This window comes from Sander lucioperca, chromosome 10 (assembly GCF_008315115.2).
Source record: "Sander lucioperca isolate FBNREF2018 chromosome 10, SLUC_FBN_1.2, whole genome shotgun sequence".
In the NCBI taxonomy this organism is placed as follows: Eukaryota; Metazoa; Chordata; class Actinopteri; order Perciformes; family Percidae; genus Sander; species Sander lucioperca.
Genome location: NC_050182.1, coordinates 1,386,957 through 1,399,456, shown reverse-complemented (window position 1 = coordinate 1,399,456; position 12,500 = coordinate 1,386,957). Strand labels below are relative to the sequence as shown.

Sequence of the window (12,500 nt, the reverse complement as noted above, 5' to 3'; positions counted from 1 at the left end):
AGCTTAGCACAGATCCTGGAGGTAACTGGCTCCATCTAGCCTAGCTTAGCACAGATCCTGGAGGTAACCGGCTCCAACTAGCCTAGCTTAGCACAGATCCTGGAGGTAACTGGCTCCAACTAGCCTAGCTTAGCACAGATCCTGGAGGTAATCGGCTCCATCTAGCCTAGCTTAGCACAGATCCTGCAGGTAACCAGCACCAACTAGCCTAGCTTAGCACAGATCCTGGAGGTAACTGGCTCCATCTAGCCTAGCTTAGCACAGATCCTGGAGGTAACCGGCTCCAACTAGCCTAGCTTAGCACAGATCCTGGAGGTAATCGGCTCCATCTAGCCTAGCTTAGCACAGATCCTGCAGGTAACCAGCACCAACTAGCCTAGCTTAGCACAGATCCTGGAGGTAACTGGCTCCATCTAGCCTAGCTTAGCACAGATCCTGGAGGTAATCGGCTCCAACTAGCCTAGCTTAGCACAGATCCTGGAGGTAACCGGCTCCAACTAGCCTAGCTTAGCACAGATCCTGGAGGTAACTGGCTCCATCTAGCCTACTGCTCCCAATAAGTGACAAAATAACTCCAATATGTTCCTATTTCCATGTTGTGATTTGTAGAGTCACAGCGTGTACAAGGTCACATGACACACAGCCATCTTCTAACGTATACATACTGGGAACTATATTCTCAGAAGGTGAAGCTCTGCTACTTCTGCTACTTGGGGGGAGGGATTTGCTCGCAGCACCTGAGAAGCCCCGTGGTGAGGAGCAGAGAGTTCGCTCAGAGTTGGAGTAATAATCACTCCGCCCAAGTAGCAGAAGTAGCAGTGCTTAGCCTTCGAGTTGTGTTCCTTTAAAAGGGAAAGTCTGCAGATTTACTGTTCTGTCGTACATGCAGAGAAACGGCTCCAGTACCAAGAGGTCCGTGTTTATCATCCGGGTTGAGAATCAGCAACTTTCCCTCTTTAGCGTTTAGCTTAGCACCGCGCCATTGCAACCATAAACAACCCTGGCTTGGCCGCGTCATCCATCCTCTCAAGCTCCACCCTCCCCGGCTCCACCCTCCCAGGCTCCACCCTCCCAGGCTCCACCCTCCCCGGCTCCATCCTCCGTCAAAAATCAGTAAGGTTGTGGCCGGGTTAGCTTAGTTGGTAGAGCAGGCGCACATATATAGAGGTGTATGCCTCGACGCAGAAGGTCCAGGGTTCGAGTCCGACCTGTGACAATTTCCGGCAGTTCTATCCCCTCTCTCTTCCCCTTTCATGTCTAGCTGTCCTATCCATTAAAGGCGGAAATGCCCAAAAATCTAATCTTTAAACATTTTTTAGAAAGCCAAGATGGACAACTCGGGGCTTCAAAACGGCAGCCCACAAACCAACGGGTGACGCCACTGCTGCTACGTCCGTTATTTTTACAGTCTGGGCGTTTTTAGCAAAACCGAATCCTACGTTTCCCACAATGCACCTGCCCCCTCTAACAGACGTCTGTGTGAGTGTCAGACCTGGAGGAACCCAGACGTTGGGAAAGATGCGGAGCTCCTTTGCCCGCCGCGTCAGCAACACTCTCTCATTGGCTGTCTGCAGGATGATGGCCACGCCCACGTCCACGCCGCGCTGCTGAACGTCCAATGGGATCGCAGCTGCCTCGGCGACTGACAGGTGTTTGATGGGACAGAAGGCGGGCCTCTGGGAGGAAAGAGGAAAACAGGACCGTTACAGAGACCGAGGGGTAAAAACTAAAGATAGAGAGGCAAATATTAAAGATATATGGATAAATATTGAAGATAGAGAGGCAAATATGATGCCTAATATGCTCTTAGCTGTACTAACATTACTGTAAAGAGCCTCTCGTGGGTTAGTGCTTTATTACACCGCCCAACGGCATGCTGGGAAGCAACACTGGAGGCACTGCAGTAGTGTAAATATAATATTAGAGTCAGGAGTCTGACCTTCAGAGGCGTCCCTTGTCCTTTTTCTGCTCTGGAAATAATGAACTGGTTTTTCTCCAGAGAGCAGTTCACCTCCACCTCATCGTCGCCACGGTCACCGAAATGACTCGTTATACTCTGACATCACAGCAGGGAGAAACACAGCTGTTAGCCGGTTAAAGGAACAGTCCAACATTTAAGGAAAGAAAGAGCATCCGTCTGCACTGAACTAGTCTGGAACATTTCCAGGATAAACCTTCCTCTCTCTGTGTGTTTCCGTTCTAAAAATTCCGTTCTCTTCGGGAATCAACGACAAACTTCGAGCATAGCTAATGAAAGGAATTATCTATAATAAGGCCCTAAGGCCTGTCAAATCTGACTCCAGTTATCTATACACTCTAATTCCTACACATTCTTTGATGAGGCTTGTGATAGCAGAACTCAGGGATCAAAACTGACACGATGGATTAAAGTCAAGAAAGTTTACTGAAAGTCCAGCATTTAAGTTTACAAACACAATTGTGGCTTCAAAAAATGACACTAAATTTCCCTTAACCAGACACAGAGTATACAGAGCAAAGTTTATGTCAGATTGTGAACCTCCTCTATCAATATGGTTAATCTTTTATATCTTGCTTGAAGACGTCCCCCTCCTCTCTCCGTCCTCTCTGCGGGCAGACTCTCCAGCACCCACCGACCTAAAAGCCACCCCCTCCCATTCCACCTCTCCGACTGGCACAGAAAAACAACTGGAAGGAAGGCAGTCCTTCCAGAATTTTCCAGAGTTTTTTCGTGATTGTTGCGGGCAAAAATCCTTGATTATGCGGAACGTTTTCTTAAAAAATGCGATGGAATATGCGGGATATTTATGCAATTTTATGCGATGAAATTGCGGGAACTTGCAAAAACTGCGGTTTCATCGTGGCTTCATCGCAGGGTTTGCAGCTTTTCGCAAAATTACGTCACTTCATAACGTTCCCATGGCAACAGGGGAAAATGGCTGCTCTTGTGTGAAGTAAACGCAACATTTTTCAACTTTCTGCTAAGATATATGGGACTTTTTTCCAACGGAAATGCGGGGATTATGAAATCATGCAAGCCCTGCATATTTTGCGCGGAAATCTGCATTAGGCTATGCGGTGAAAGTGCAGCGTATTTGAAAAAATGCGGCCGCCGCATAAATATGCGGACTTGGGCTGATTATGCAATGAATTATGCGATTGCATGATCACGTTTTGCTGGAGGGACTGTATACGGTAATGAGAGCGCAAGCTAACTACCTATAACTATACATTATATAAGGAATACAATCCTTAACTTATAAGGTAATCAGAGCTCAAGCCAACCATCTGGGTGTCCCCAGTCCACACAGGGAACACAACTTTAATACTGAAAATAGCACATCTAGATTATAGAAATATTTCTACACTAACTACACCCTGAAAATATTAAGTATAGAAGAAGATGTGGATGGTGCAACAAGGCAGGCCTGCTCGGTTCTTTCAAGGAATGATTGTAAAGATTTATAAAGAATATGTTTAGGTAATTTCCTCTCTAACTGGGAGGTTTAGGGACTGATTGGTGGGATTGCTGTGGATGAAGTACACACGGAGATACACCTGTAAGAGCCAATGAGGTTTAACCATGTATCAGCTAATTTTTTTGACAGTATTGTGTCAACAGTAACTTCATGTAATATTGGATGTGGAGTTTTCTTTAGCGGGGTGCAAATGTTCCACCAGAACAAGTTCCTTCCTGAGACTATTTAGCAGAGCCACCATCACTGCGTCCGGAGCTTAGCGCCGCCCAAGACGACTGTGATTGGTTTAAAGAAATGCAAACAACCCAGAGAGGTTTTTTTCTCCTATCCCAGAATGCATCTGTGGTGTAGCCAGACCCTTCCTCCACAGCGCTGTGACACTGACCTGGACAAACTGAGCTCGCTGCGGAGCTGCTCGGTCCTTACAAACATGAACCAGGATCCTCCTCATTTTATCCATGTTACCATGCCAACAGGAACAACCCGGTAACTGCGCTGCTTCTTCTGCTGGAAATTAGAGAGAACGCAGGTTTAAAAAAAAAAAAGAATAACTTGATTTCTAAATATGTTTACATACAGTAATGTTTATCTGGATTAGGGTTGCACAATATATCTACTTTTCATAATCATCCCGATATCTAAAACACATCGCGAACAAGATTTATTTGTGTTGGTTGAAAGAAAATATCATCAGAAAACTACCAGCGTTTCCTCCATGTTCATTTTGTAGTGGCGGCCCGCCACGGCAAAATTTCTGCTGCCACGGTATCAGAAATAGGGCAGACACACAATGTAGGATGCCTTTTAAATGATCCTGCCAACATAATGCACTGCCGCTCTCATTGCAATTTAACAACAAGTAGAACTATTCAGAGGTTATTGGACCCGTCCACTTTAACAAGTAGAACTATTCAGAGGTTATTGGACCCGTCCACTTTAACAACAAGTAGAACTATTCAGAGGTTATTGGACCCGTCCAGTTTAACAAGTAGAACTATTCAGAGGTTATTGGACCCGTCCAGTTTAACAAGAAGTAGAACTATTCAGAGGTTATTGGACCCGTCCACTTTAACAACAAGTAGAACTATTCAGAGGTTATTGGACCCGTCCACTTTAACAACAAGTAGAACTATTCAGAGGCTATTGGACCCGTCCAGTTTAACAAGTAGAACTATTCAGAGGTTATTGGACCCGTCCAGTTTAACAAGAAGTAGAACTATTCAGAGGTTATTGGACCCGTCCACTTTAACAACAAGTAGAACTATTCAGAGGTTAATGGACCCGTCCAGTTTAACAACAAGTAGAACTATTCAGAGGTTACTGGACCCGTCCAGTTTAACAACAAGTAGAACTATTCAGAGGTTACTGGACCCGTCCAGTTTAATAACAAGTAGAACTATTCAGAGGTTATTGGACCCGTCCAGTTTAACAACAAGTAGAACTATTCAGAGGTTACTGGACCCGTCCAGTTTAATAACAAGTAGAACTATTCAGAGGTTATTGGACCCGTCCAGTTTAACAACAAGTAGAACTATTCAGAGGTTACTGGACCCGTCCAGTTTAACAAGTAGAACTATTCAGAGGTTATTGGACCCGTCCAGTTTAACAACAAGTAGAACTATTCAGAGGTTATTGGACCCGTCCAGTTTAATAAGTAGAACTATTCAGAGGTTATTGGACCCGTCCAGTTTAACAAGTAGAACTATTCAGAGGTTATTGGACCCGTCCAGTTTAACAACAAGTAGAACTATTCAGAGGTGATTGGACCCGTCCAGTTTAATAAGTAGAACTATTCAGAGGTGATTGGACCCGTCCAGTTTAACAAGTAGAACTATTCAGAGGTTACTGGACCCGTCCAGTTTAACAACAAGTAGAACTATTCAGAGGTTATTGGACCCGTCCAGTTTAACAAGTAGAACTATTCAGAGTAGGGCTGCAACAACGAATCGATAAAATGGATAAAATTCGATTATTAAAAAAGTTGGCAACGAATTTCATTATCGCTTCGTTGTGTCGCGCGACACGCCACTCAGTCGCAGAGATAAAAGCAACTGAGTTGAGTGCCGTGCGGAGCGAAAGAAAAGAAGAAAAAAAAGAGCAGAGCGGGGGTAGAGGAAATACAGAGAGAGACCGGAGAGACCCGTAACGTTCTGAAACACACGGCGGAGGCAGAGAAATCAGTTCGACCTAAGTCATCCAACGTCTGGGAGCATTTCACACTAAATAAATCAAAAACGTGTTAATTGCAAGATAAGCAAAAGCGACACGGCATGGCACGGGCGCACCACGGTGATGATTCAGCACCTAAAACATAAACATGTTGGAGTCCTTGATGAGGAGGAAGGGAGTTCAACAGCAGGGTAAAGTCACAGAATCCTACTTTTGTTCCGTTTTGAAGTGAGGAACGTAACGTCCCTCTTCTGGTGTGGTGTTTACTCGTTATCCAGCTGACTAGCATGACAAGCTAGCGTTAGCTCGTTAATAACAGTAGTAAAGCTAGCGTTAGCTCGTTAATAACAGTAGTAAAGCTAGCGTTAGCTCGTTAATAACAGTAGTAAAGCTAGCGTTAGCTCGTTAATAACTAGTAAAGCTAGCGTTAGCTCGTTAATAACAGTAGTAAAGCTAGCGTTAGCTCGTTAATAACAGTAGTAAAGCTAGCGTTAGCTCGTTAATAACAGTAGTAAAGCTAGCGTTAGCTCATTAATAACTAGTAAAGCTAGCGTTAGCTCGTTAATAACAGTAGTAAAGCAGGACTAAAGACACGTTTTTATTCACTCGCCTTTTTTGGCCCATTAATTTTTCAATCTATTGTCATGTATATATTCTGTGCTTTGTCCCATATCAGTTATTGTTGACAAATATATTTGTGTGTGTTGTACTTTTTAATTTCATTTTAAAGTTCTTTTATAGCACTTACTCATCTTAAGCTGTGTTTAAATGTGGTGTACAAATGAACTTAACTGGCACTTACTACAATGATGGTAATAATTTAATGAATAAGCTTCAAGTGAACGTGTGTGTGTGTGTGTGTGTGTGTGTGTGTGTGTGTGTGTGTGTGTGTCTGCTCTTTGGGTTACTTACCTTTACACAACTATTAACTAAAACAACAAGTATGTATGTAAGTATGTATTGAGTTGATGTAAATTAATGCTTTTTTGTTTTTTTATCCGATTCATCGATTAATCGAAAAAATAATCGACAGATTAATCGATTATTAAAATAATCGTTAGTTGCAGCCCTAATTCAGAGGTTATTGTTATTGTTATGTTCGGACAGATCTGCCCCCACTGCTAAAAAAAATCCTAAAGGAAACACTGACTACACTATAAAATGTAACTGTCATTCTGTTTTTAAGGCTGCCTTTTATTATCAATTTAATGTTCAACTTGAAGACCAGGTAGGGGCTGCAACCACTAGTGGAAAGAGAGCCGGATTGGTTATAATCTAGGGCACAGAGCTCCCCCGCAGACGGGAATCAATTTTTGGTAAGACACCCGTCCTTTGTCCAAATATTTTTACAGTCTGTGGAGCAAGAGGATCAAAGTTCAAGGCGCAATGTTATGAAGAAGTAGTCCCAACTGTATCCATACTGCATGCAATAGTACGTACTGAAGTAACAATAACAAGCATGAGATAGTGTGTGTGTGTGTGTGTGTGTGTGTGTGTGTGTGTGTGTGTGTGTGTGTGTGTGTGTGTGTGTGTGTTAGCTGAGTCATGTCTGACTGTCACGGGTGGGTCTGACTGTGAAACTGCACATCAGCTTCAAACACTCAACACAGGAAACTGATCAATCTAACCCAAATGTCACTGGTGGAATGTAACTAAGTACATGTACTCCAGTACTGTACTTAAGTCCAAATGTTGAGGTACTTGTACTTTACTTGAGTCTTTTCTTTTCATGCCACTTTCTACTTCTACTCCACTACATTTCAGAGAAAAATATTGTACTTTTTACTCCACTACATTCATCTGTTACAGCTTTAGTTACTAGTTACTTTAGTTACTAGTTACTTTACACATTAAGATTACTGCACACTAAACACATGTAGTTTATTCAATTTTATGTTTTATTCTAAAGTAAACTAGCCAACAATATAACGGCTACAAGTCCAGCTGGAAAACAGAGAGAAAGGAGAGAGAAAGAGACACTGATACTAGTTAACTGAGTAAACAGACATGTTGAACTGTCAACAAACATTAACGGCTAACTTTAGCTAACATTAGACGCCTTAAAAAGCTTCCCTCCGCGGGAATAAAACCCTCTGAACACAAATAGTTTCTACTTTAACTTCTGCAGACTGTAATGTCCGCGTTTCTATTTAAATAGAACACATAAACACAGTATAAACACAGCAGAAAGAGCAGGAACCTACTGACGGAGAGGGAACAGCAGCTAGCGTCCTTCAGCCATTTTAAACGGAATCAACATCCGGTTACAGACTTCAAAATAAGAGCCGTCAGGAACATTCTGTGAGTAAAGTACTCCGATCATTTCCTTCAGTAAAAACAGTAATACTACAGTGTAGAAATACTCAATACAAGTAAGAGTACTGCATGAAAAAGTACAAAAATATCTGCATCAAAATATTTTTAAAGTAATCCTCGTGTTGACATCCAGTTGACCTGCAACTTTTTGTTTTTATGAGTCAAAATTTGAAATGAAAAACCTTTATCAATGACTTTTTCTGAGCCGTTTGAAGTTTTTGTGGGTTTTTTCCCAAATTTTTAAAGCTTTTTTTTTTTATGACATTTCTGTAACTTTTTTGTCACATTTTTTAAAACATTTTTGTCACTTTTTTGACATTTTTGTCACTTTTTTGACATTTCAGTCACTTTTCTTTTACATTTTGTCACTTTTTTCAAAGTTCTTTTACCAATTGTTTTTTTTAAATTGACTAAAACAACCAAATTCAATGAAAGTAGTGAACTGATAATTTATTTAACTTGTTAAGAGTGTTGTATGGAACCATCCAGGTTAATTTTTTGGACAATTTGGTTGAAAGAAACCCAAATTTCGGATATAGAAACTTTTTGAAAATGGGTCAAATTTGACCCGAGGACACCAGGAGGGTTAAATGTACTTAGTTACTTCCCATCACTGGCAAAACATGTATCTACTTTACAACTGTCTCTATCTTCTGCTCCATCTTATTTCAGAAATAATTATAATTTATGAGACTCTTTTAGTTTCCAGTTTAAAAGCTTTAATCTCATTCTCGGCAGCACAGAAACACGCAAAGAATCACAACTGACAAATCAATGATCTAACATTAATTACAGATTAATTGGCAGGTCTTGTAAATCAGAAACAGGAGTCATTAAAGCTGATTTTGTGTTACATCAGTAATGTTTATCTGGATCATGTTACTAAATAAACCCAAAATCTGGAACATGGCCGGGCCCATTTCAGCAACAACAAGGCAATTCATTCAAGGTGCTTGACATAAAACATTAAAAGCATCGAGACAGAAACAGCAAGAGAATAGAAAATAATAAAAAACGGGAGAATAAATCAGGTTTCTCCCCAGTAAGTATAACTTGGACATGAACAAAAACAATCTTCGGATGCCTTCGCACCTGAGCAGTTTGGTCTGTTGTAACCGAACCCTGGAGCGTTTGATCGGTAGGGTTGGGTACCGTTTGGATTTTTACGATTCCGATGCTGACCCGGTACTTTTAAAACGATTCTGATTCCTAAACCGATTCTTGAAAAACTGAAAAATGACATCAAATATGTAATATGTTTACTAGGGATCACGTGCGGTGCAGTGAATGGTTAATATGCTTTTACGTCCATTTTGGTGAGCCCAGAGGGAAAATATAGCATTTTAAAAGTAGCCTACATTTACGGTAGCTAGCTAACGGTAGACTACAGAGAAAGGGTGACATTTTTACGTCCGTTTCGGAGCGACAGAGGGAAAATATTTCAGTCGACACATCAAGTGGAACCGAAATTTGCGTTCTAATCCGTTCCGATTCCTACCGGTTGCGTAGGAACTGGTTCCATAGTGGAACCGGGTTTCGGTACCCAACCCTATTGATCTGACAGTTTGGTTGGTTTGGCGCGATGTGAAAGCTCATGTGAACTCTGGTGCGGACTTTAGTCTCGCCTGTCCAGACCTTCCTCCACAGAGCTGTGGAGGAAGGTCTGACTAGTCCACACAGCATTCCTGGATGGGAGGAAAACTACTTTGGTTTATTGGCATTTCTTTAAACCAATCACAATCATCTTGGGCGGTGCTAAGCTCTGGACGGAGCCACGGTGCCTCTGCTAAATAGTCTCAGGAAGGAACTTGTAGGCAACAATCTGAAACTCAAGTTTTAGCCGCCGAGAGGCTGAGAAGAGGGGAATAACTAACTTGCCAGACGCTCTTAGAGTACCCATATTATTAAAAAGAAATCCCTTTTTCTGGGATTTGGGGAGTTATGTTGTGTCTCTGGTGCTTCCACACGCATACAAACTTTGAAAATAACATCCATGCTGTTTAGAGTGAGATACGGTTTCTGAATGTGTCCTGCCTTCAGTCTCTGGGTGAGCTGGTCAAAATCTGCACGGCTTTCTACGTCACTAGCCGAGACGAGGGGCCTAGGGGGCTAACCGTTAGCATGCTAGCTCGTTCTCAATGGCAAAACACCGCTACAACACACACAAATTCACCCTAATCTACAAAATAAATTGTATAGAACTACTTACATGTCCCTGTTCTGCAGGTATACCACGCAAACTAGGGGCGCGCCCTTGTTTAGAAGAAGTCTCCCGGCTAATCCTGCCTTGTACCACTGTAGTTGGAGAAACAGCTAGCTAGCTCATGTAGTCCTTACCTAGCTACTGAGCGTGTGATCTTACCTAGCTACTGATCATGTGATCTTACCTAGCTACTGAGCATGTGATCTTACTTAGCTACTGAGCATGTGATCTTACCTAGCTACTGAGCATGTGATCTTACCTAGCTACTGAGCATGTGGTCTTACCTAGCTACTGAGCATGTGATCTTACCTAGCTACTGAGCGTGTGATCTTACCTAGCTACTGAGCATGTGATCTTACTTAGCTACTGAGCATGTGATCTTACCTAGCTACTGAGCATGTGATCTTACCTAGCTACTGATCATGTGGTCTTACCTAGCTACTGATCATGTGATCTTACCTAGCTACTGAGCATGTGATCTTACCTAGCTACTGAGCGTGTGATCTTACCTAGCCACTGGTCATGTGGTCTTACCTAGCTACTGATCATGTGGTGATCATGTGATCTTACCTAGCTACTGATCATGTGATCTTACCTAGCTACTGAGCATGTGATCTTACCTAGCTACTTATAGCATGTGCGACTGCCAACAAAGATGTTACAGCAGTGAGAGGTCTCACTCTGTAGCTAAAACAGAGACCTGAACACAGGGTGAAAAGAGGAGCTGCAGCAATGTGCAGTACAACAAAAATATGGTGTTTTTAGAAAATTAAACCATGTAAACCTATTCTGGTACAACCTCTAAATACAATTATGAACCTGAAAATGAGCAGAATATGGCCACTTTAATGTGGACGTTCAAAAGTAGTTTTAGTCTCAGATTGGACAGATAGTCTAGCTAGCTGTCTGGATTTACCCTGCAGAGATCTGAGGAGCAGTTAACCATAGTCCTCACAAATCCACCAGAGGTTAGAACGCCAACACAGAGACAGAGGAAGGGGACGGACATCCGGCCGAAATGAGGGACATCCGGCGGAATTTCCGGCGTCAACGGAGCAATACTGGAAGTGAAACGTCTTGGATATAGACTAATGCGGACCAAACGACCCAGGGAGAGGAAGGGAGGCCAGACTGGAGCCAGAGCCCGCGTTCAGGCCTCACAGTCGGTCTCCCCACCTGGTCCACACACCCCCTGTTGCATGTGTGGACTCTGCCATTGGTTTTATAAGTCTAAATTTACTTTCAATACTTTGACTTTTTTTTTTTTCGTGCCCCTGGTATACTAACTGACTTCCAGGGAGAGGAAGGGAGACCAAGTCCTTCATGCTGTTCCAGATGTTGAAGCTCAGGTTGCCCAGGTGTTTGGCCTCGTCTATCAGAGCTCCTGAGAGCAGCTGTGGATCATCCAGCAGGGGGCGCTGCTGGACTCTTTCCACTGCAGCCCTGTAGTTGATCAGGAATGAGACGTCTTCAGCTCTCAGCTGCTCCTCTGTGGCTCTGACTGTGTCTGAAAGAGCTGCTATCTTTCTGCTCAGAGCCTCCATCTTCTCCTTCATCCTCCGACTCTTCTGCTTCTCTTCCTCCCTCAGTGCAGCCATCCTGGCCTCCTCTTCCTCTTCTAGAAACTGGTGAAGCTTCTTAAACTGATGCTTAATCTCCGTCTCTGTGCGTTGCACCTGGACCTTTATGAGTATTGCTGTTTGATCACACTTCACTTTAACTTGTCCAAAAACCTTTAACTTCTTCTTTAAGGGCTCCAGAGTTCCCTGAAGGTCCTTCTTGTGTTGTCGTGCAGCTTCATCGATGGGTCTGAATCTGTGGTTGGTGTGTTTTTCTGAATGCAAACAGACGAGACACACCGGCTGCTGATGGTCCAGACAGAAGAGTTTGAGTTTCTCAGAGTGCAGACTGCAGAGAGCCTCTGAAGATCTCTGATCTCTCTGCTGTATGAAGGCCTCACACAGGTTCTTCATCACCAGGCTAACATGTGGTTTAGACAAAGATCTTTTCCTACAAACTGGACACTTTTTCACTGGTTTCTCTCTCCAGCAGCTCTCCAGACAGTCTTTACAGAAGCTGTGGCTACACAACAGAACGACAGGATCTCTAAAGATGTCTTGACAGACCGGACAGCAGAGATCCTCCTCTGATCTGGAAGCCATTTAGTCTCTGAGTGAAGCCGGAAACACAGCAGACAGACAGCTCAGCCACAGAAACTTTTCCCTGAAAGTTACTTTCACTTTGAGTCTTTGTTCTTATGAAACTCACGTTCAGTTTGTGGATTCAGCAGCTAGTTGAAGTGTAGTATTCCTTCCTGTAGCTGTTCTCTCTCAGTAGAAGTAGTGGTTTTTATC

At 43.0% G+C, this 12,500-nt stretch overlaps 1 protein-coding gene across 5 annotated transcripts in view; it reads right to left on the bottom strand.

Annotated features, from left to right (window-relative positions):
- The window catches only part of nudt17 (nudix (nucleoside diphosphate linked moiety X)-type motif 17), a 12,045-nt gene extending 4,125 nt beyond the window's left edge, over positions 1–7,920 (bottom strand). For 2 of the 5 annotated variants that reach the window (XM_031308369.2, XM_031308374.2), the window contains exons 1-4: positions 7,832–7,919; positions 3,844–3,965; positions 1,940–2,056; positions 1,493–1,676 (exon numbers count right to left, since the gene is read on the bottom strand). In XM_031308369.2, the coding sequence (XP_031164229.1) occupies positions 1,493–1,676; positions 1,940–2,056; positions 3,844–3,918 (376 nt within the window). In that variant the 5' untranslated portion in view covers positions 3,919–3,965; positions 7,832–7,919. Of the gene's footprint in view, positions 1–1,492; positions 1,677–1,939; positions 2,057–3,843; positions 3,966–7,831 lie in introns of all 5 variants that reach the window. The other 3 variants (XM_031308373.2, XM_031308370.2, XM_031308375.2) reach the window with 3 other exon arrangements.
- Positions 7,921–12,500: the final 4,580 nt, after the last annotated feature.